Source organism: Vanacampus margaritifer, chromosome 1 (genome assembly GCF_051991255.1).
Source record: "Vanacampus margaritifer isolate UIUO_Vmar chromosome 1, RoL_Vmar_1.0, whole genome shotgun sequence".
Classification (NCBI taxonomy): domain Eukaryota; kingdom Metazoa; phylum Chordata; class Actinopteri; order Syngnathiformes; family Syngnathidae; genus Vanacampus; species Vanacampus margaritifer.
The window spans coordinates 8,191,750-8,216,022 of NC_135432.1; the positions used below are offsets into that span (position 1 = coordinate 8,191,750).

Here is a 24,273-nt window from a genome sequence, read left to right on the forward strand (position 1 = left end):
TTACCATATCGAGAGTTGATAACGTCACCTGTGAAACAAAGTGATTTTTAATGTAGAAATGATTGACAAATAAACCTTCTAAAAAATTTTGTGTTTGTATGAATAGGTTTAATATATGAGTTTCACTATGACAACACTATGTGAAACCTTGCGTTATAATGTATTTGTGTAGTAGCCATCAATTTTGTAGACAAATTAAGAAATATATATATATATATTTATTTATTTATTTAATTATTATTATTATTATTATTATTATTATTATTATTATTATTATTATTATCTTTACCACGGCACTGGACACGCGTTATAGCGGGTAGAAGTCGGTCGTCAATCCAAGAGAAAATTAAAGAGAAATATGTTTAAAGTTGTAGTTTTGTTTTATAATTCTCCAGAGCCATCGCTAAAGTTCAGTAAACACTTTTATTTTGAAACAATGACCGGAAACGTATTTGGCCAATACCGTTCTTCTACGACGGCATGTGTCATTATGACCGCTTGTCAGTCTTGAGGATCATCAGGTCCGGTGTCCGTCTACTAGGGAGTTCGGGGTCAACGCACACATTAATAAACACGTCATGGTCAGCTCAAAGCGAAGAAGCCCAACTCGTTTGCTCTTGCTGGTATAAAACAAAACAAAATAACAGAGATGAACAAAGAAGGAAACCGATGTGTAAAGAGTGCGTCCCGGAGCCAGAAGCCATCCATGATGTCCCAACAGGGAACCGTCCAGAGGAGGAAAAAGGAGTCCACGTCTAAAGACAGCCACAGCGGCGGCCAGCCTAAAGGAGCATCGGCTGGTCAACGAGGCTCTGGGAAAGAAGCAAAAACAACGGAGAAACTTCCCCAGAGCGCCGTGATAGAATGCACGAGGCGACCCGGTGCCCAGAGGAAACTCTCCGACGCCAGCAACACGTCCGAGGACCTGAGCAAAGACTCCGGCTGCTTGTCGGGGAAACCCTCCTCCTCCGACAGCAGCTCGGAAATATCCGATTGTACGTGGGAGGGCAACAAGCGCGACTCTCCCATCAGCGACAATGAATTAAGCTGGACAGACGCGAGAGCTTACGAAGGGCCGAACCGCGGAGGCAAAGACGACGGCAAAGAGCGCGTAAAAGAAGCGCACACCGCTTGCCATCCTCCCTTGGATGCGGTTGGAGGGGCCCTCACTTTGGTCCACTCCTCGGGGGCATTTATGGATCTCATAATGGCAGAGACCACAGATGACCTGGTCAGGGAGGTGGAGGATTTGAGGTCAGAGAATGAGTATTTGAGGGTAAGGCACTTAAATTCCGTTGAATTAACTGGATAGCTATTTTAACTCATTCACTGCCATACATTCATTAAAAAAAGATATATTATTAAAAATTAGGGGCGACAGGCAATTACATTTTTTAATCGTAATTAATCGCATGACTTCACTAGTTAACTCACAATTAATCAAAATTTTTATATCTGTTCTAAATGTACAATATTTATTTTCTAGGTTTTCATACTCTTGTTAACAAAAGTGGGGAAATAAATGTTGAATAGAAAAAGTTAAAATTAATTTTTGACGTTTATAGCCGTCAATGGCAGTGAATAAATTTAAAGAAAAGAAAAGATGAATTAAAATTAGGGGGGACAGGTGATTAAAATTTAATTGTAATTAATCACATGACTTCACTAGTTAACTCACGATTAATCACAAATTTTATATCTGTTCTAAATGTACAACAAAAAAATTATAGGTTTTCATACTCTTGTTAACAAAAGTGGAAAAAAATGTTCAACTAATAGTAATAGTTCAAATTAATTTTTGACGTTTATAGCCGTCAATGGCAATGAATGCGTTAATGAATTAGATTTTTTTTAACACCTTTTTTCTACCTCTTTAGTAAAAAAGATATTTCAAATGTACAAACAAAAAACAATTATGATTCAGTTGCTGGTTTGGTTCATAAAATACATCACAAAAAATCCTCATAAATGTTGATCAATGTTTTCCAAAGTAAAAGTAAACGCTTTGTTTTGATTCAACACAAATCTAATCAGTCATATTTAATGGAGGACTAGACAGGAATCTTGGAGTATTTACTTGAGAGGCTGAAATTTGGAGCATTTGGAAAGTTTTACGTTAAACAATGTCTCTAAATGATTAATTGATTATCAAAATAGTTGTTAGTTAATTTGTCGAATAATGCATTTTAAAAAAATCTATTTTCCCAATATTTTTTCTTGAACGGCAAAATTCACAATGTTAGTGGTGTTGCTAGATAAACACGGTGTGGTGTCTATCTCAGGATGAGGTGGAGGAGCTGCGCTGCGAGATGTTGGAGATGCGTGACATGTTCCAGGAGGAGGAGACACGCCAGCTGCAGGATCTGCGGCAGCAGCTGGAGCAGGCCAACAAGACGTGCCGCATCCTTCAGTACCGTCTCCGCAAAGCAGAGCGACGCAGCATCAGAGTGGCCCAGACCGGGCAGGTGGACGGGGAACTGGTCAGGACCCTTGAGCACGATATCAAGGTCAGTGTTGTGGAAAAAGCTTTACTTGTGGGCGTGTTGTTGCTTTTTTCAGATTCGACAGAATTTTTTTGAAATGCCAAAAACAGGTGATCTTTTAGTGGCACAAAATAAAAAACTCATTCATCATGAATCATTCAATCAGTCAATTAAGATTTTAACTGCGATGGACTTGTCCTCTCTCGGTTTACGTCTTTTTAATATTATGTCATCTGTGAAAGTTGAAAAATAGTAACAACCCTAATTTAACAAAGTAAGGAGTCGAAAGCTCAGATATCACTTTTCAAATGGAGAAAGTAAAAGTGAAGAATCATCAGAAAATGAATATTCAAAGTATACATACAACTACATACAGTTGGAAAGTATTTTTACTTAGTTACTTCCCACCATTGACTAATCACCACCATACTAGCCTATTAGTGAGGTGCATATCCATGACTAAGATCAAGTACTTCCTGTTCCTGCCGATGATCACCGAGAAGTCCAGTTCTCACTCGTGCAACTTATTTTTGACTTTACCAAGCCATTGCGAGATTAAGTGGTAACTGTTCCTTCATGAGTAAGTAACAAGCACTGGAATCTTACAACGGTCATCTCCTAAACCTTAAGTCCATTTAGGTGACTTTCTTTCAAATTCCCTTCAAACAATTTAATGTGAGCACCAAATTTTGGTTTGCATGAAGGTTGCAAAGAGCGTGTCCCTACGACTGTACAACGAGCTGGAAGTGGTGCAAAAGAAGAACAGCCAGTTGGACTGGGAGAATGAGATGCTTCGAGAGAAGACGCAAGAACTGGAGGTGGCCAAGCACGTCTTGCAGACTGAGTTGGAGAAAGCCAGAGAGGTGAGACCTTTTTTTTAATACAACTACATCAACGTGTTGGGTGGACGTATGTGATCAATGGCCAAAAGTGTCACCACCAACCAAGGCTAATATAGTTAAGGAAAATTTGAGCTAGCTAAAGCTAACATTGAAGAAACATTTTCGCTAACGAAATAAAAACATTTTTTTTTTTAAAGAAGGAAAAAAATAAAACTAACGACTGCAACTTTATCTTGTGTTTACAAAACTAACTATAACTATTGCACAAATGTCCTTTGTTTTCATCTTTGCCAATTAACTAATTCACTGTCATTGACAGCTATAGACGTCAAAAATTCATTTGAACTATTTCTATTAGTTTAACATTTGTTTCCACTTTTGCTAGCAAGAGTATGAAAACCTAGCTTTTTTTAATTGTACATTCAGAACAGATATTAACTAGTGAAGTCATGGGATTCATTACAATAAAAAAAATGTAATCGCCTGACGCCCCTAACAAAAAATAAATAAATAAAATAAGGGGTGTCAGACAATTAAAATTTGTATTCGTAATTAATCTCATGAAAAAAAAATTCTAGGTTTTTATGAAAAATGAAATGAAATGGAAAAAAAATGTTAAACTAAGAGAAATAGTTCACATGAATTTTTGACGTCTATAGTCGTCAATGGGAGTGAATGAGTTAATATCATAATAGGCTATGTCATACATGAGCTATTGGAGTTCAAATTAAGTGTATTTATTTTCAGCATTTCTAAAGGTCAACAGTTGCTTGAGAATTATAGTTTATATACATAAGAGTGATCTTTTTTTCACATGACAAATACTCCATTTAATTAAAAAAAATCAAACTAATAATAAAGTAATGCTAAAATGAAAAAAAAAAAACTTGCTCTAAACCTAATTAAAACGAATTTAATTTAAACAGAAGTCAAAATTAAATTAAAAAAATTATGGAAAAAAAAATCCAAAACGATTATAACCCTGCCACCAACAACCCCATGGTGACCACTCACAGCTGCGCCCATCCCAGTCAGCTGCCCCCCCTGATCCAAAACACATGAGACGAGACGACACCCTGATATGGGCCGGGCCGGCAGCTGCCTGGTGCCGTGGTGGGTGCAGCCGCCTGGTATGCTAAATGAAGTCTGACCTCCGAGCGCAGCTGACATCCTCCAGCGACAAGACAGAGAAAAGCGAGTAAAGGGCGCAACTTCAAGCAAGTGAGAGATTACCAAAATAGACCCGAGCTTTTCTGCTTTTATTAAGCCTGGCTAAATCTGGATCAGCACGTATTATGGCATCCAGCAAGGCGGGAGTTGGCGTGTCATTCCGACACAATGACCTACAGCCATCAGCGAATGTTCTTTCGCTGATAGCTAACTCTTACACCCTTAAAGTGTCACACTTTCCATGTTGATGTTGTCCTTGAGGCCAGCAGCAATTATTCACTCGTGACACGTGTCTGCTTTAATCCAGGATTCTGTACTTTGTCTTGAGCTCAGTCTGAGGCAGCTGCTTGCAGGGAAAATCCACTTAGATTACCTCATCCAGGAGCCCAAAACCCGGTTTGAGCATTGGCAACTCTCACTTTGCATTTGGATTGACGGTCTGCGGCCCATTTTGTCACATCACAGTCGGCATTGAAATAAAAAGTCCTGAAAATAACAAATGTGTTATTAGTTCTGCTCAAATGAGTTTCATTATACCATAAAACGCCCCACTCTGCAGGGTTTATAATAATTTCAGTTTTTTCATTATAGTTTCATTCTCATCGTTTAAATTTAGTTTTGTTAGTTTTCATTGTTTTTTTTTAATGAGTAATTTTAGTTTAGTTTGTATTTGTTTTAGTATTAGTTTTAGTTTTTTTTTTAATCATTAAAAAATATATTTTGTTCACCCCAAAAAAAAAATCAATTATAGTTTTAATTATTTCGTGAGTTTAGTCAAAAAGTTAAATACTGAAAATGGAATATTAAAATGAAAATATTTCATCCTGGACTGCGGAATTAAAAAAGTGTGAATTAATGCCTTATTTGTATGTAATTATTCCAATTATCACATTAAATCACAGCCCTGTATTGTTTTATATTTTAGAGTTTTTTAAAGAAGCGAAGCGCCAGATCGACAGCCAGCAAAACCGAACGGAGGCTCTCTCAACAGATTGAGGTTTGTTTTTGTTTTTGCCTTAATTCAATACAAACGTAAAATACAAGTACGGCCATTTACGGCTGCTCTATTCCTGAAACTCTTTATGTTATTTGTATGCTCTTAATTAATTTCTACCTGCTTGTTTTGAAACTCAAATTTTGCACAAAGGTTTAGGGTTTCGTGGATCACTACAAAGCATTAAAAGTAATTAAATGGAATTTGCTCAAATTAAGGTCTTAAATGGCATTAAGAATATTAAATACAATGTCGAGAGGCATTACAAATTTTAATGCAATTGTCAATCATTTTTTATTTAACATAAAATTTTCAAAGGAGTCACTATAGTTCAATTTGGCAAAAATAAATTTGATAAAAATAAATGTATTTGTGGGGACTGGTGACTAGTTGTAAATAACAATGAACAAAATGACCACGAGTATTGTTCCACTACTAACCTCCAATATAAAACACTAATGCCACCTTGTGGCAGAAATTTACCTCAACACAAATCTCTGACTCATGGTTTCATACTCCTTTTCACTGTAACTGTTAACTGTAATTTCATGAATTACTTACTATAAATGAACGAATAGCTACAACCACATTTGCATTTAGTAACCATATTTATCCACTTTTATGTGTTAAACAAGAGTATGTAAAACTTGAGAAAAAAAAGTACATTTACAACAGCTAAAACGTATGATTAATTTATGATTAATCGCGAGTTAACTATGGAGATCATGTGATTAATTACGATTAAAAATTGCAATCGACTGACAGCTCAAATATATAAACCGTATATTTGTGACCTACGGTATATTTTGTTAAGCCTCCTGCAGACTTTCCCATAATGGTCCTGCCTCCACAGCACGACGACGGCGATCTCAAGTGCCAACTCCATTTTGCCAAAGAAGAATTGGCTCTCATGTGCAAAAAGCTCACCAAGATGGTGTCGGAGAGCGAGGTCATGCACGAGCAACTGGCAGGGTACCATTCAGCGTACGGCGACCTCGACGCCTCCCGATCGCCTGAGGGCAAACAAAAGTCCGCTCATGCCAGAGAGGCAGAGGTCAAAGTTCACCTGAAACTGGTGGAAGAGGAGGCCATGCTCCTGAGCCGCCGAATCGTCGAGCTGGAGGTGGAGAATCGCGGCCTGCGAGCGGAAATGAACGACTTGAAAGAGAGAGATGGGGGAGGCGGAGCCGAGGAGGAGGGGAGTCGGAATGTTCGGGACGAACGTCTGGCGCCTTCCACTTTGAGGAAGAACAGAAAGGATAGAGGTCAGAGTTTGAAAACGGAAAGTGCTCTACATGATGAAAAGGCAGCAGAGGGGACCGAAGGGCAGCTTCCTTCTTGTCACGCCACAAGAGAAGGTCCCGTAGGGGGTGAGTGGGACCCATCAGAGAGTGTTAGCAACAAGTCACCTGATAGCAGCCTGAAAGGAATGACCGTGACGGATTATGCCACTCTTGCGGCTCTCCGAGATCATTCCTGCATTTTGAATTCCGCTATCCAGCTCATGAAAACGCCACCCAAAAACGGCCATTGCTCATCTTCCTCCGGCGCACTCTCCCCACCAACAGATGGTAAAACCCAGTCGTTATTCTTGCCAGGGCCTTTGAACGAGGCACTGGAGCTTCTACAGGCAATGCTGCAGGCTTTTATCATGAGGATGGACGTGCTTCTCAGTGGCAAAAATTCCCCTCACCAGGAAGCTCACGTTTGGGGTTCCTACTTGTTGTCCTCTCTCAGTGGAGAATATGTCGACCAGGACACTGTCAGTCAAAGTTTCATAGAATCAGCAAGAAAGCAGGAATGTGTTCAAGTTCTCCACATTGATGCGAATGAGAGAGCACAGCAAACATCAGGAGGGCTGTCGTCCAAATGGGACCTGAGAATGCAGCTGTCCGTGCAAATTCTGTGGATCCTCCATCAGTGGTGTCAAGCGTCTGTACAGGAAGCAAAAGAGGTAATTGATGGTTCTTTGCGCGGCAATTCAATATGCTACTGCAGTAGCTTTTTAAAAATATATATATATATATTAATATGCAACAGCATGTTAAAAGCTCTCCAAAGGCCAAACTATGTTAATTCAATTCAAAGAAACACCAAATCATCACTCATAAAAGACGATTCGATACGTTTCTCGATACACGTGGCGCGATAAGATTCAAGGATGCAACTGTTTTTAAAAGTAAAATCGGATTGGGTTCGTCAAATCACATTTTTTTTTCTATTTGAATTGTTTTTGTTTGTTACACCCCTACTATCCATCCATCCCATCGCTGACCTGCTTATCCTTACAGAGTTAGCCTGGGACACACGGTTGGGTTGTTTTTATCCCAATTTTTCCACATCTTAAACAAAGGATGTCAAACGCCCGACTAGCCTATGTTTTATAAGATGATGCTGAAAGATGGTCCTTTTGTCTGAGTTGTGTTAAGAGTTCATTTGTCCTGATAATAGTGTTCAAAACGGGTCAACTCAACTCAACTCAACAGCGTCTTTTTTGAGTTACTAAACAAAACAACGCATAGTTCAACTTGCTATTATACATTTCTATCATTTTCAACATTTTAAAGTGGTTCATTCTCATTCCACAAACACAATATTAATGACACTACTATTAGTTTAATTCCACGTTAAACATGTATATCGTAAGCTAAAGCTGTTCTATATTTGATTTAGGTCAAGGACAAACGCATGATCATGTTGCGAGGTTTGTTGCAAAGCATCGGTGCTGAGCTCCAGGAGGAAACACCCGACGGCGAAGCCTTTGGTGTCCGGAGCACGGCGAGTGAGGTGAGGACGTGTCCTCCCACTGTGGAATGTAGCGGGAAGTCCTGCTGATGATCCGTCTCTCTGGCCGTACGCCCTCTTAACGGTACAACAGGCACCATGAGCGCACTCGTGCCAGAGTATTGGGGCTAATCTCCTGTCGCGGCTGCAGCCAAACGGGCCAGCAGAGTTCCAACAAATTTGCTGTGTGAAAACGAATTGAAACCATCTTCCTGAGGTTCAAAACGTCATCTTTAGAGATCCTTTCAATGTGTTAATCCAAACCTTGGAGTTCAGGCAATATTATAGAGTGTTACTTTTTTTTTAAAGGCATAACAACACTGCAAGTTTCCCCACCGTGGACCTGATTAAGGCTTTCTTTCTTACATCATCGTATTACAAAAAAATTTAAATTGTGAGGTGGAGTTTGGGTAGCCTGAAACGGATTAATGAGATTTATATTGAATTCAAAGGGGAAAGAGGATTTGGGATACAGGCGTACTAAGCTCATATCTCAAGGCACCATTGTAGCTTAGGATAAAGTCAAATAGCTGGAGGGTAACATCACCATGGCAGTTTCTCCGAGTGAGCCTGTCGTCCTGTCAATCAAGGCATTGATGCGAATGTTTAATTTCATTTTTGACAACTTTATATTATCTTATTTTGATTAAATGAAAAAATAAGAACAAAATAAGTACGTGCTCTATTGTTATACTTTGTTTCAATTCCATTTATTGGTGGGTTGGCCGTACTGTGATGTTGTAATCTGACGGACCATCGCAGACGAGCTGCCGTTTATTGAACCATCCTGCTTTGTGGAAATCAAGTTGTCTCGGATAAAATATAATTTCCATGTTCAGTAATGCGGATGTATTATTTTTCTCTTCATGCTCAGTGTGCTGTCAGTGGTGACGTCACAGATGAAGGACGCCCTGACGCCAACAGGTTAGTGATTTGTACATTTACAGCAGGAGCATCCCCAAAAATTTCTCCACATATGGCCTACAGAAAACGGGCCACTTGACATTCTTCACTTTTAATTAACCAAACGCTAAAACCAGCACACAAGTGTTTGTATTTATTTTGAAAAACATTTACAGCAGTTTTCTGTTAAACTCCCTGTAAAGTGAAAATAAAAGTGTTTTATAAATTTGACACACCGCAGAGAAGATTTTTGTTAAAAACACTACCAAATTTTTGTCATTAAAAATGAATCACCAAGAATAAGAAAAAAAAGAGGCTTCAAAATCATGAAAAATGAAGCCATTTTCGCTACCCTCAAATGCTGTTGGCGTCTCCCGCTCAACTGTCAACCTACTACGATTTCTATGACCTGGAAAAATGAACGCTACTTCATCTACTGTAGCATTTTTTTATGCATGCCTTGACGTTTGTTCGACAACGAGGCGTTCTACAGCAGGCATGCCAGCAGACTATCCAAAGGGAAGATGAATTTTCGGGGTATTGGTATAGCTAGCTAGCTAACTGCATGCTGCGTTTCGCTAAACTGCAGATGCGAATGAACTCAAGTTCTTATACCTGTATTAAATTTATATAAATAAATAAATAAATAAAACAGGAAAACTGAAATAGTGAAAAACAGGAGTCAACCCCCCCAAAAATTATTGACAATAATATGTTCAATGCAGCCCCACTAGTCTAAATACGGCATTCTGGTTAATATTGTGTTAGTGGAATATGACTTAAGCAGCTAAATCAAACAGCTGTTTTTATCTATATCAGAAGGCGGCCATTTTGCCACTTGCTGTCAAGTGAAAATGACCTCACAGTTGCTCTGAGCAACTGTGATGCCATGAGCTGATTGATAAAAACGGCTGGATTTTGCTTCATAACTCATATTAACACATTATTGTCAAGAAATGTTTAGGTTGATTTCCACTTAAATTGCTTTATCTCCAAAATTTATTATAACGAAACAATATATTTAAAAACAAATCTCGTAATTCACTTAACAAGTTCTTAAAAATAGTCTTTATTATGAACATTAGTGTGTGACATCCTCTGCAAATTGGACCTTGATAAGTGTGCAAAAAATTGAGTGAACAATTCCGAAACTAAATTGTCGTATTTCACGGAGGTCTTATGAATGGAAATGAGTTATGTTGCAACTCCCACTTTCCCACCCCTATTTATTACAAACAACACGGGCTGTGTCAAATGTTTTAACTGCCACAAACAAACCCAAAACAAAACAACAACAAAAACATAGTTTGGTCATCCTTGATTTACATCCATATGGTTGCTTATCGACCCCCCACTGTGTTTGCAGAGTTTGCAGCTCCACAAGGCAGAAACTTAATCGCCAGCTTTCTCCGCATGCCTACAAGAGGAAGAACTGGTGTTATGTGAGCCAGCAGGCTGCCCTACTCGACCAGGAGCAACCCGTTAAGACCTGGGACCATCTAATCATGCCACTTAGCTTCCCCGATCTTGATTTTGAGCAGATGTTCATGGAGAGAAGCCACACGGCACCCGAGAAGTCAGCTCTGCGCATTTACTGCAGCCCCCCGTCCAAGCGCAGAGTCCAGCTGGCTCAGCTGAAGCAAAGCCCCGAAAGTGACAGAGAATCTGTAGACACGCAGTCTCCCTGGTGGACTCCGCCGACTTCTTTTTCAACGCTCTGCGGCGGCTCTTCGGCCAACCTGAGCGACGACATGAAGGAGATGGCGGCCGGTTGGAGGCAGGCGAGCCACGGCGGCTCGCAGGTGAGCAGAAGACGATTAGCAAGCCGGGGGGTGGATGTGGCCTGTTGTGGTACGCAGACTCATATGAGGCCACCGATGGTGAGTATTGGCCTGCAGACGGAAGGACCGGGCTCCGTCACGGTGAAAAACAGCCCCTCTCGGGCGGTTAACTCCTCTCTGGGCTCCAACCGCTCTCGCAGCGTCTCCACCTCACTGGACAGACTAACAACTAGAACCGAGAGGTCCAGACTCACCGCCTCCTCCCCAAAACTGTATCGAAGTCAATCTGCATCTGGTGCGTCTTCTAATCTGAGCTCCTCATCTACAGCCAACACTCGCGATCGAACACTGTGGAATCACCAAAGCCACTCTGGCCAAATGAGTCGCAGATCTGCTCCAGGGCAGAACCTCAGCCCTCTTCTTAGTGAGCCTCAAGGTCAAAATCTTAAGCCCCCCAACAAATCTGCAGGGGGTTTAGTCACTGAGTTTCTACGCCGAGTGAGTGGTCGGGCAGAAAGACCGGGGTCGGCCCAGAAGATGAAAAGCAACCTGGAGCGCATTCCCGCGAGGGCGTCTGCGTCCTCCTTGCCGAGGAACGACAGCGTGAACAGGATCGTCAACCACAGGTTCATGAGGCAGAGGGAGGAGGTCAGTCGAGACCAAAGGGAAGAGAAACGCAGAAGCGGGAGTAATGGTACTACATACAACCTGAGATCTCCCATGGCGGAGGTGAGTTGAGCACAAGAATCCCCAGCTCTCCCTTGCTGCGTGCCGTTGTAACAGATTGGAGCTTGCACTGTGTGAATGTATGGTAAGGCCTAGATACACCAATCCGACGGCATGCTCTGTCTGATCAGTGTATAAATTACCGTTGTGAAGTCGGATCGAGTTGGAATACGTCGGGGGGCGTTTCCAGCAGATTTGACACGTTGAATCGGCGTCGGGGGCATTTGATCACTGTGATTGGCTGTCAGCAAGCGAATCAGCGCACGGGGGAATGAAGAGCAAGAGAAAACGCGGATAAACAGTACTCAACTCAACTTTATGGTTTTTCAGGACAGCACACGTGAATATTAAAGTCCCCCATTAAGAGGATATGATTTCAGCATGATTTCGGCAAGAAGATTTGCAAAGTCGTTTAAAAAGTCTTTGTTGTATTTTGGAGGTCGGCAACAGTGACAGTTTGGCCGACTTCAAAGAAGGTGCCTTCAAAGCTGTGATCGATGTGGGAAATAGACATTGTTTACATTTATTTATTTTAAATACAGGGATGTGATTTTTCCGCTAATTCGTGGAATTCCGCTTTTTTTATCCCCCCCCCCAAAAAAAAAAATCTATTTATTTATTTATTTATTTATTTATTTTTTTAGTAGTAGTAGTTCATTGTGTATGCACATGAGTCCGACAGATAACATCTTCTGCTATAACAAAGACATTTGTGGTATGCTCTAATATGAGTTACTTTTCATTTGGTCATGATACAATTATTTGGTCATGCTTACCCCCCCCCCCAACCCCCCCCCCCCCCCCCGGGCTAAATTTTCCGATAATTTCACTTTGGTCAAATCACATCCCTGTAAATAGTTGCTGTTCCTCCACCTCGGCCCGACGTCCTCGGAGCATCCAAGTAAGCACAGCCAGGCGGTAGAATTTCAATTACAGCGGTGGACTCACCAGCGACAGTCCAGGACTCCGTCAGGCAGAGGAAATCCAAATTGTTGGAAAGGAAAAACTCCCTCAAAATAAATGTTTTGTTTGTGAATGATCGTGCATTTAACAGCGCAATCCTTGTGGGGAGCAGCTGAGGTGCATGTCCGGCGGGCTCGAGGAAGCTCCTTCAGAAGCTGGAGGTCGGCACCGCGTCCAAAACGCGAAGGGCAGCACGGCCAAAGTTTTTCAGGTGAATCGACGATCGGTAGCAGCCAGGAGTCGACAGCGTCCAGGATACGCCACAACGGAGTACATCCATGCGTTCAGGAACGAGAAGAGGACATAGCTTGTTCCAGCGGCCGTTTTGGATCTCACCAGCTGGCCGCCGTGTTTACCCCGGCGCCGCTGTCAACACCGGTATGAGTTGTTTACGTTTTTATATCTGCCCTCGTAAAGAAGTTGCCAGTTGCCTTTAGGAATAATGACTACTGCTGCCGATGGTATGGAGCGGAATTAGTTCTCGCGCATGCGCTGAAGGTATGTAGTAGTCAGTGTTGATGCGGTGTGTATTTACGTCATTTTTCTTTGCGACGTGCTGACGTCTGGGCCGCGAGACGTCGGATTGGTGTACCTAGGCCTGCAGTCGAACTTTACGCCTCGGAATCCTCAAAGGTTTATACAGGCTTGCGGTCCGGTGGTTGCATGGATTTGCAGGACTGTGCTGGATAACAATCCTCACATGGGTGCCATGACCCGGATTGGAAGGGATGAGCAACTCCCGTCCTCGAGGCTCGCAGTCCTGCATGTTTTAGAGCTTTCCCATCCTAGAGCACAGCTGATTCATAGCTTCATGAATGGCGTGGCATCCTTTTAATGTTCTGTTTGTGTCTCCAAGCAGGATGGAAATTACGACTGCAGCTCCAGCAGCACCCTGACCTTCTGCTTCGCTCGTCCATTTCGGTCTACCCACAGGCAAACGGCCAACCAGAGCAAAGTCGCAAGATGCCAGACTGCAGAGTGAAGGACAATCAGATGCTGATCTCACCGCACAAGGAAGAAGACAGGATAGTGATGAAGTGGTTGGAATTGATGTGAGTGTGTTTAAGTGGGCTTTGTTTGCTTTGTTTTATGGTGCAATTCATTTTCTTTCTACTACTGTATTTCACTGACAATGGGCCTCATTTGCTACTAAATGCGTAGAAATGTTCTTACTCTGCGCACAAGTTCAGTGTACTGTACGTGCAAAATTATCATCGGATTTGTAGCGCATGCAGCCTGTTTTCTTGTGCACGTGTTATAAATGACGGACTTATTTTGCCTGTCTTTCTACAAAAGAACATCCGCTTGATGCATCAAAACAAGATCGGCGAGGAGTTTTAAAATTACGTAAGAAATGACCCCACAGCGGAAACGGGGGTTATCGTGTCAAAGATGGAAGCAAGGAAAATTCATTTCTTGAAGCGTTTTGCACTGGATTGTCTAAGACAAACAAAAACGATAACATGACCTCGATCACAGAGGCTGTCAGTGCAGTGTCACCTGAGGTCCGCACTTTGGCGTGGTTTGATATTAAGGTGGTTTGATATTAAGGTGGATGTAAAGAAAAGGACTTTGGAGCAGAGAAATAAGAAGGAAATTGAAAGAAGACAAGGACACCCTGATCTCAATCTGCAAGAGTCATCTGGAATATATGAACGCAACATTCAAATTTCACTTACAGGCAATTATTCATTTGTTCCAATTTAATATCTTGCAATGATTGAGTGAAGGTGAGTGTTTTATTTCAATGGCATGATTATATTTTTTATTGTACATTAAGTGCTAAATTGAAAATTCAAGATTGCAAGTACACGTATGCCAGCGAAGTGTCAGTTTCATGGAAATTTAGTCAACTTATTAGCTAATTTCTATTTTTAATTATTATTGTTATCGTTTTATAAAATAATGTGGTTTTGACATGTTGAACGTTGTGGGTGAAAAAAAAACATTTTTTTCCAGGTAATCCTTTATTTGTGCATACAGTGTAAATTTGTTTGCAGAGTAAGAACAAATTCAAGTAAGAACATTTTAATGTCAGATTTATGTGTGTTAAATGTTTAAGCACAAATTTCACAATTGTGAATGAGGCCCAATGCAAGTCATAAGTTTAATATAGAGGTTTTTTTTGTTAGCCTATTTTATCAAATATTTTAGCTGTCCCTCACCTCAGTCAACAGATGAATCCTTTCCAGACGGGCGCTTGCTTGATTTTAAATGCAGATTGGTACCATCAGACACCATGTGGAGCCATCAAACACTGTGAAAATAAATATGAGCACAGTTTCAGTTCCCAGATCAAGACAAATCGCAGTGACATATGCGACACAGAATTGACCTCATTTCGCTTGCTGAGCGCTTTCTTTCCCCTTTTTGTAGCTAACATTCAAAGATTGAACTATGAATGACGAAAGGATGAACACGTGATTACATAAGTGATAGGGAAACATTTTTACTCTTAATTCTTTGTATACATTTTCTTGAGATTCAGGTCTTTTGTTTCCTCACTTTATGTCTCAAAGCTCCTGTTGCCCAAATCTGAGAGAGGACCCATCTCACAGGTTTTATCTTAATTTATGTGACGTGAACATCTGAAATAAGTTTGCTACTAACGCTTAATCATGCTATTGAAGAGTGACATCGTTTTGACTGAAAACAAAGGAGTGCATATCAGCTGACAAATACAAAGTATTTTTGCAAGAAGTTTTTTCAATGATTCCTCAGTTTCTTTCTACCTCTTGCAGTTTTCTGCTGACCTTATAAAACACACTATGAATGAACCAAATGCTAATTCAAATGATTAATTTTTTTTTAACAGTGGTGTCCTGTAAAGTGTTTAACAATGATATTTATTTGGATTTACAGAAAATGTACTGCGCTTATACACTGTGACTTTGTGGAATTTTTTTTTTGTAGCGAAGAAACAACTTGTATCGAATAAATACCTGAGCAAATGTGTCTGTGCCTTACAATCATCAGCTCATTTGGCATTGGCATTTTGGCATCGCCGGCTCACAGAAGCTTCTTGTCATGTTTTCTTTTGATGATGATCAAATAGACTCTATAACTAATAATTAAGTCTATAAGATTGTGTATAATGACAAAAATTATGATCATTATTATTACCATACTCTCTCGCTCTCTCTCTTTATTTATATATATATACACAGTACAGGCAAAAAGTTTGGACACACCTCATTCATATATTTACTTTAATTTCATGACTATGTACATTGTAGATACTCAATGAAGGCATCAAATCTATGACAACAAACGAACACATGTGGAGTTATATACTTAAAAAAAGGTGAGAATAATAAAATAAGTACAAAAATAAATAGCCTTCCATTCCTATGAATACTTTTTGCACATGCTTGGCCTTCTCTTGATGAGCTTCAAAAGGTGAAAGGGTTTTCCAACAGTCTTTAAGGAGTTCCCAGAGAATGCCAAGAAGAATCTATAATATAAAACATGTTCTCAGTTATTTCAGCCTTTTTTGTACATAACTCCACATGTGTTCATACATAGTTTTTATGCCTTTTGTGAGAATCTATAAAGTAAGCAGTCATGAGAATAAAACAAATATTTTATTTGTTTTATTTTTAAGAATTATACCTATAATTCAACAAAAGTCTCCTCTATCAAATCTAATATTGGGGTCTAAGGAACTGAGCGATAAAAGAAAAGGGTATGGGAGGGGTAAGATGGCCGCCCTATGGCTTCCATGGTTTAGACGGGCGTGTATTGGCTCTCACGTATCCAGTGTTCATTGTGTTGACCAGACTCAAGGGCCGCTTCCTCGCGGTTGGGACAAGTGAAGCCACCGGCGGCCATCTTACGAAATGCAGTGATACATAGATTTTCCATGGCATAGCGGCACCAGGCATTCAAACGAACAACTTTATTTCCCCATGAAAGAGTGAGAGCTAACTAACCATAACCCAAACAAATTGAGAAAATGTTCTAAAGTGACGAACAACTTCATACTGTAATGATTGAGATTGTGGGGAAAAGGGGGAGGGGGCATGCAGTGACATTTCCAGTCCAGTTGGCGGCGGTATTGCACATTTAGGCCCCCATAAATTGACCGAGGCATTTCTCCGGGTGTTTCTAAAACGGTTCAAATTACTTTTAAAGCACCCCAACGAAGCAGCCCCAGGCTTTCATTTACTCGCCTGGCCAAGTTTCTACGTCTTGAGACAAACGTATGTAATGCACTTTTCACTACTTCTGTTCGTTGTTAACTGGTTTAACACCATCATTCGTTTTGACGACACGCTGCATGCATCATGGCTAAATGGTGGCAAGGGCCCAATAATATCGACGCGATGTTTTCCCAGAGTTGGAAAAAGTAGTCGCTCTCTGTAAGAAGAGGTAAACGTACAGATACTTGTGGGGGGGAAGAAACGTTAAAACGAAAAAAAAAACGTGCCATGAATGTACGTAGGTACGACGGGGGTGGTAAACGTTAAAACGAAAAAAAAAACGTGCCATGAATGTTCGTAGGTATGACGAGGGTGGTAAACGTTAAAACGGAAGAAAAAAAAACGTGCCATGAATGTTCGTAGGTATGACGGGGGGGAAACGTTAAAACGAGAACAAAAAAAAACGTGCCATAAATGTAGAGATGGGGCAATGAAGCCTTGTGAAGCTTTTGAGGCTGATTGATTTGGAAAAAGAGTCGGAAGTTTCAAAGCCCCATAAGATAGATCAGAGGTGGGCATCGAGGGCCGGAGTCCTGCAGGTTTTGCATGTTGCCCTTCTCCAACACAGCTGATATATGATCAGCTCATCAGCAAGCTCTGCATAAGCCTGATAACGATACTGTTGATTGAAATCAGCTTGTGTTGGAAGTGAGAAACCTCCAAAACCTGCAGGACTCCGGCCCTAGACGACTGGAGTTTGACACCTATGGTCTAATGCAGAGGTGGGCATCGAGGGCCAAAGTCCTGCAGGTTTTGCATGTTGCCCTTCTCCAACACAGCTGATATATGATCAGCTCATCAGCAAGCTCTGCATAAGCCTGATAATGAGCCTGTTGATTGGAATCAGCTTGTGTTGGAAGTGAGAAACCTCCAAAACCTGCAGGACTCCGGCTCGTGGACCGAGATTGCCCACGTCTGAGATAGATCGTACCGGTGACATCTGGTGGTCAGCTGGAGTCATAGCAGCTATAATCTTCAAAGTGATTCGCCTGATTGATTTATATTCCAACATAACACCAGTACATTCAGTCTTACATTTGTGTCTGTCTAATGATCATCAGGTACACATGGAAGTGTTGCATTATTTTGACACTGTACCAGTACTATGGTTCAATGTGATGTCCTGTTACTCATTTGATTTTTATAAACATGATATGGATATGACACAAGTGCGCTGTGAAGCCAGATGACAAGTATTTCAACATCAGTCTTTGGGAGATGTGACTGAGGGTCTTGGAGAAGCGCTTATAGCAACTCGGTGGAAAATACTTGGGTCAAACCTGTATCTTCTACACACGATTTAAAAATAATGCATAATTGGAAACTTTAAATGCATCATTGTGGGAGTACTTTTGTTGGAAACATACCAAATAACTAACTTTTCCAGGTGAACATAAAGTGAAGCAAATATCTACATGAGGGAATTGTGCTTGTGCCCAACTTTTTATATATTTTTTTATTTTACAAGTTCTTATTCAAGAACAATATTTGCTCTATTGTGTTCGGCTTCAAGCGGCTTCTTCTCATTTATATAAAAGTGTTTGTTTGGTGTCTCCCTTTGACAGCTGACACCGCGCCAAAAGGTTTGAATCAGTTACGTAATTTCCGGTATCTCATTAGCGCGCATAAAGCCGCATACGTCATCAGCACGTGATCACGGAGGTTTGATCGGGGCTTTTGATACATTGTTTCGAGCACTCTGTCTCACTCGGCTGACACATGCTCCGGAGTCTGTGTCAAACGTCCCATCTCTACAATGTACGTAGGTATGACTGGGTAGGGTGGTATGGAGGACCAAAAGTGCCAAAACTAAATAAATAAATACACCTATATATAATTAAATAAATGTGTCATTTATTTATTAAATATGGAATTAAATAAGTGTGTCATCAATTAAATATATATATTATTATTATTATTATTATTATTTCTATATTTATTTATTTCATGTTCCTGTGTTGCAGCGTTTCATGAATTTATTTTCTCTGTCAAACTCGCCAGTCAAAGTTAGTGGGCGGGGCTGATTTACTCAAATCTTGTCTTATCGACTGCTTCGGCCTGAAGAGGTTAGAAACATTGCGCTACGGTGATGTTTTTTTGTTTGTTGCTGATATAGATTGACCGAGGCTTGTTATTGTGCAAAACCAACATAAAAATAAAAGCGATATTTTTACTATTTCGCTTAAGTACAGTTTTGACTTGTAGGTGTTTCCATTGAAGAGTGATTTGCTTCTGAGTTCTCGTAATGTCCCGCCTCGACTCTCGCGAGATCTCGCAGTTTTTGTAGGCGGTCACGTCACGCTAACGGCTCCTCGTGACGGTCACGAGAATAAATAGTATGCGTCTATGGAGCATGGAGACTTGTTGTCACCTCAGGAAGCAATTCCGACACAAAAGCGAATGGCCCTCTACTTCCAACTTCCTTTTCTTCCTTTTACCGGGCGGGGTCACATGACTACAGGAAATGCGGAAAAAAAGTGACTTCCATTTCAACACGTCTCAAAAAGCACCTCATGAGAGCGTAAATCTGAGTCTAATGGTAACGCACCCATTGAGGTCAATTGCGCCACCCAGCCTATCGAATTGTGTTTACTAGCAACTCACTCTGCAGTGCATCAATTCATTATTCTGAAATAGATTTGCCTCGACTTGGTGAGTAGGGTGACCAATCGGGTTTTAGGACCTGCCCACCAAACTTTGATGGGTGAGTTTGACAGATAAAATTAATTCAGCAGAGTGACCATGAAATAATTAATTAAATAGAGAAATAATTTTGTGTGTGTATGTATGTATATATATATATATATATATATATATATCATAGGTAATTTAATTAGTGAATGACACATTTAATAACACATTGATTGATTTAATTCCATATAAATGAAACATTTAATTAATTGACACATTAAATTATTTAATGGTGTATTCATTTATTTAATTTTGGCACTTTTGGTCCTCCATAGGGTGGGAGGGATAAAGGGGAAAAAAAAGAAGAAGAAAAACATGCCATGAATGTACGTAGGCGTAGGAAACCTACTTCTTTTGGAATTTTGTCAGTTGGGAGAAGAAAAAAACAATCACACCAGTTGGTTTATTAAATTATAAGCAGCCATAAGTCATTTAGTTACAAAGGCACGTACGTTCATGTTTTCTAATTATGACTACTGTCTATCTGTTTTATTTGTCTGTGTCACACCTAGGTTTTCTGTTAGTTATTGCTACAGTTGTGCTCATAGGTTTACACACCCGAGCAGAATAAAATGTTGGCAAGTTTTCGAACGGGGACCATTTAATAATTTTTTATCTAAAGGTTAGTCTTTCTAAAATACCTTACAGTTTATTTTGAAATAATACACAGAAAATGTTTTGCCTGGTCACTTACGTTTTATTTAACAAATGCTACCAGGTTGTGTAAACTTAGGAGCACGACTGAAATGGGTGTCATGTGACATACCTCAAGAATTAAATTTCCCACTATAATATTTCCCAATTCCAAGGCCAACTGAGAAAATGGCCACCATCAGGTTTGGGAGCAGCACTGCACCATCTTTGCTGAGTCGCTTTTCAGAGAGAACTTTGGTCGTAAAACAGGGTAAATAACGCACCACAGCTTTTATTGTGTCATTCACAGCAAAGTGTGACTTAATATGATCATTTGTTGTCTCATATCACAGTGGGAAATGATCATTTGGATCCAGATAGGCTTTGCCAGTGTCCATTGGATAAAAGTCATCAGATCCGGGCTTGTCGCCTTGCCTATCACCTTTTGAAATGCAAGAAGGTAAGTAGCAATAACAATAACAAGTCCATACATAGTATGGACCTTAACAACAAATTTCATTAAGTATACAACGTTATTGTATGGATTTAGGTGTCAATAATAAAACCATTCTTACTGCTGTACTGTATATGTTTAAAGTACATAATTGGGCTGGAAAAATAAAGCAATCACGATTATTTGATTGAGCTTGAAATCATGATTAAACAATTTGTGAAGCTGCTAATTGTTAGTACGGGGGGCTTTAGGACCCAGATGCGGGAAGGCAGAGCAAGGAGGCAGAAGTGTAGTCCAAAAAAAAGGGATTTAATTTCTATTGACAAAAAGGTTTCCAAAGTTCAAAAACATAAAACAAAGCTTGAACTTGAACAAAAGAGGGAACAAAAAACAGCCAGCAACAAAACATGAACTTGAACTAGAACTAGAACTTGGGAGGGAACAGAAAACAGGCAGCATGACATGAGGACAAACATACATACCACAATGCACCAACACAGACAGAGGAGAGACAGCAGACTAAATACACCAACACTAATGACGCAACAAGACACACCTGGACCAGACACAAGTGGCTGAGGGCACTGATTGGACAACACAAGGAAGGGCAGGGTCACAATTAACAAGACAAGGAAAACACACAAGGAAAGCAGAAACTGAACATGACAGAACCAAAACATGACACTAATTACTTAAAGGTCTCATATTATTCAACTTTTCCACATACTAAAATATTTCTCAAATGGCAAAAAAAAAACGTGTCTGTGACATGCATTCGTCGAAATTGACTTTGGATCTAATATTCTTGCTGTCCCTAAATCAGCCAAAAAACGCTCTGTTCAAAACGGCCTGTTTTAGGGGTGTGTCACTTTTATGTAAATAGCTGCACCAGGCCACGCCTTCTCTCTCAAAGGGGCAGTGATTTGGGTCATGGTAGCCATGTGCTAATGTTGCGAATGGAAACGACCGGCCATCGGAGCAGAAGAAAAGAAAAATACAGACATGTCTTTTACACATTTGACAACTATTTTAATATGTGGAAAAGTGGCATAATGTTTTACCATAAGAAAAAGTAACATAGCGTTACTACACAGACTATGTTCTGGCGTTAGTTTGTGATTGTTTAGGCAAGTCTCCCGCGAACGTTATTTTGCCGTGAATGTCTCCGATTTGCTGTCGGATACTTGTAGACATTTACAAGCGGTTATGAATCACACATGGGCACATTTAGGCCACTGCGCGGTCGCAGCGTGCAAGCCGTCTTGTCGAGACCACTTATCGGCCGGTTAGCATCACAAAATCATGTCAACGAGGAAGCGAGTTGCCAGTCGCGGCAAATTAACCACCGCGGATTGTATCTTCCGTGTCTTTTTGACGTCACTAAGTCACGGAAGTTTAATCTGCCCATTTGAAGCAGATATTTTGGAAAGGAGGAGAAAGCTAAAGAAGTCACGAATTGATTTTTTCATACCTGGTTGGATTGTAGACAGGCCGGGGATGCATATTATTGATAGAAAACCCCACTGAAGTGCATTTTCACACTATGGGACCTTTAAAAGTGTCAATGTAGCGTCATGCCCATTCATACTTGCACTTTGTTTTTGTCAAGTACAAATTATGTTGTGAAAAATTATGTGAAATTCAAGCGATCTTGCATTTTCATTACCGCTTCTCATTTTCATTCTAAGCATTAACCTTGGGAACTTACTGAGCTAACCTGTGACCTTGGGGATTCTATTTCGTGCCATGTCAAGTGGAAATGTATGTTAAGACAACAACAACAAAAATCCTTGGATGTTTGCATCCTTGAATTTTGAGAACAATTCTTTGAATCCTTGAAATGTCAACTTTAAATAGAACTTGAAAGGACAGTGACAAAATAAAAATAAGAACGTGAAATAATAATAGAATATATTCAAATAATAGCAACTGAAAAAAACGGTAAGTACAAATAATGACAATTCCTGTACGTTTTGGCCTCTTATGTGGTGTCTTGCATCCGGATTGAATTCTATTAAAATAACTTGTTTTTCACACTTTGGGAAGACTTTGTGCCTTTGAATAGTCTTATCTTACCTGTAGGTATGTGTTCCCACAGCATTTGTGTGTGAACAGTTGTTATTTGAAAAACACTCCCGAAGTCTATGCTTATTTCCGGTGATCATTTGAATGGGATCCTCCCTTCGCTTTTAGCATTAGCTGCTAGGCTAGCCATATTTTAAGAACGAAGGATGTTTTGTGTTTAAATATACAGTGGATGTTATTCTTATTGACGTGTGTCTAGTTTTAAAGTTAACTCCAATTGGGGTGTCTTTAAACGGCTTAAAGGACGCTTGGGTGACAACAGAATAACCAGAATAACACTTGCTAGTTGCTAATACTACGCAAGCAAAATGGTGCATTCAGGGTACTTTCACAGCGTCGGAAACTGTTTTTGTTCCATTATAATGTTTTAAGAGGAGAATAATCAACCATTTGGTCCAATTGGCTGATTGTTTTGGCAGATGTTTTAAAGGACAATAATCGGTCGATTAATCGGTCGGGCCCCAGAATGAAGGTTCCGCTTACAATTTGGAAGCATCAATATTGGATAATAGAAAATGAAACCTATTACCAATAGAGTATGCGGGGTGTCTGTGAACAAATGGGGCAAATAAATAATAAGGCTTTGTAGCTACATTTGTCAGCCTGAATGCACAGGTCAACCGCGACTCATCTGTTACTTACGCAGAACCATCCTCAACTGGCCAAGGAGCTCAAAACTTGCCCCTTCAACGCCTGCCATCTGGTCCCGAAGAGTGAGCTGGCCAACCACACTGAAACCTGCCCCAACAGAATTGCAGTGGGCACAAAGGATGGTGCGATAACATCTTTGCGCGTTTTGACGTGTGGCTTTTGAGTTGATGTTCGTTCTGCTAGCAGGTGGAGCTGAAGGATGGAGAAAATGCGAGGTTCCGGTCACGTCCCAGTTCACCCCAGCCGCAACCGAAGACTGGGATAATGGTAAGATTGAACAGTCACGCTTGACGGTTATCGCAAGGCACCACTGTACAGACGTTTGGATTTTGAGCTACGCCAAATGTTGCCCATCAGAAAAGATTATCCTGCAAGTCCTTTCTCAAGTAACTCACTTGGATATCCCTGACTTTTTTTTTTTTTTTTTTTTTTTACATTCTGCTATTTCACTCAGAATTTGACTTGATCTTGTTTTTGTATTTTTTTATTATGCAGAGGTGGACGAAGCAGCTGTTCCGTTTGTTTGGGGCAAAAGTACAATCCAGGCGATCCAGGGGTAAGCCATTCGCCCGGCCGGTCGCGGGTACATACCCTTGTTCATTTGTCATTGGTCGCTCTCAACAGATCCGAAGCTCAGGCCTACAATGCTGTGGTAGCCAAGTTCCGTGGACCAAATTACCTGCCATGGTAGTTTGAAATGTTTTGTCTGCTGTTGAGACCAGTTTGTGCATTTTTCACTTTGTTTGCATCTTGGGTTTCAATCGAGGCATGGTTGTTGTTGTTGTTGTTGTTAGCGTTTGCTTTTAAAATGGTGTTTGATGTTCAGGGCCAATAAGCGATTTCTTTTCTGCGATTTCCATTTTCACATTAAACATCTTTTGATGGTAAAATAATTTTTGCTCGATGAATGT

At 40.4% G+C, this 24,273-nt stretch overlaps 2 protein-coding genes across 7 annotated transcripts; both read left to right on the forward strand.

Annotated features, from left to right (window-relative positions):
* Positions 1-425: 425 nt before the first annotated feature.
* On the forward strand, positions 426-15,601 carry LOC144037139 (uncharacterized). Of its 5 annotated transcripts, XR_013288832.1 has the most exons (10): positions 426-1,276; positions 2,283-2,507; positions 3,188-3,346; positions 5,421-5,492; positions 6,343-7,443; positions 8,163-8,276; positions 9,148-9,197; positions 10,543-11,686; positions 12,738-13,024; positions 13,506-15,601. XR_013288832.1 is itself a non-coding variant. In XM_077548332.1 (9 exons), the coding sequence occupies exons 1-9, from the start codon at positions 650-652 to the stop codon at positions 12,951-12,953; spliced, it is 3,708 nt and encodes a 1,235-aa protein (XP_077404458.1). In that variant the 5' UTR covers positions 426-649; the 3' UTR covers positions 12,954-15,601. The 5 variants fall into 5 exon arrangements, 4 of the variants coding, with proteins under 4 accessions (XP_077404458.1, XP_077404468.1, XP_077404477.1 ...); XM_077548332.1 differs by having other exon boundaries at positions 12,738-15,601; XM_077548342.1 differs by lacking the exon at positions 12,738-13,024 and having other exon boundaries at positions 427-1,276; positions 13,503-15,601.
* Positions 15,602-16,683: 1,082 nt separating this feature from the next.
* Positions 16,684-24,255, forward strand: gtsf1 (gametocyte specific factor 1). Of its 2 annotated transcripts, none has more exons than XM_077570170.1 (7): positions 16,684-16,848; positions 20,349-20,443; positions 20,526-20,632; positions 23,358-23,484; positions 23,546-23,629; positions 23,858-23,918; positions 23,987-24,255. In XM_077570170.1, the coding sequence occupies exons 2-7, from the start codon at positions 20,362-20,364 to the stop codon at positions 24,051-24,053; spliced, it is 528 nt and encodes a 175-aa protein (XP_077426296.1). In that variant the 5' UTR covers positions 16,684-16,848; positions 20,349-20,361; the 3' UTR covers positions 24,054-24,255. The 2 variants fall into 2 exon arrangements, with proteins under 2 accessions (XP_077426296.1, XP_077426304.1); XM_077570178.1 differs by having other exon boundaries at positions 23,549-23,629.
* The last annotated feature ends 18 nt before the right edge of the window (positions 24,256-24,273 follow it).

Bases quoted from the DNA above. Each gene is read 5' to 3' on its own strand.
- LOC144037139 (XM_077548332.1), top strand. From the start codon at position 650: ATGAACAAAGAAGGAAACCGATGTGTAAAGAGTGCGTCCCGGAGCCAG. The intron at 2,508-3,187 runs GTCAGTGTTGTG...GTTTGCATGAAG, and splicing joins CCCTTGAGCACGATATCAAG to GTTGCAAAGAGCGTGTCCCT. The intron at 9,198-10,542 runs GTTAGTGATTTG...CTGTGTTTGCAG, and splicing joins GGACGCCCTGACGCCAACAG to AGTTTGCAGCTCCACAAGGC.
- gtsf1 (XM_077570170.1), top strand. From the start codon at position 20,362: ATGGCCACCATCAGGTTTGGGAGCAGCACTGCACCATCTTTGCTGAGT. The intron at 20,444-20,525 runs GTAAATAACGCA...CTCATATCACAG, and splicing joins AACTTTGGTCGTAAAACAGG to TGGGAAATGATCATTTGGAT. The intron at 23,919-23,986 runs GTAAGCCATTCG...CGCTCTCAACAG, and splicing joins ACAATCCAGGCGATCCAGGG to ATCCGAAGCTCAGGCCTACA.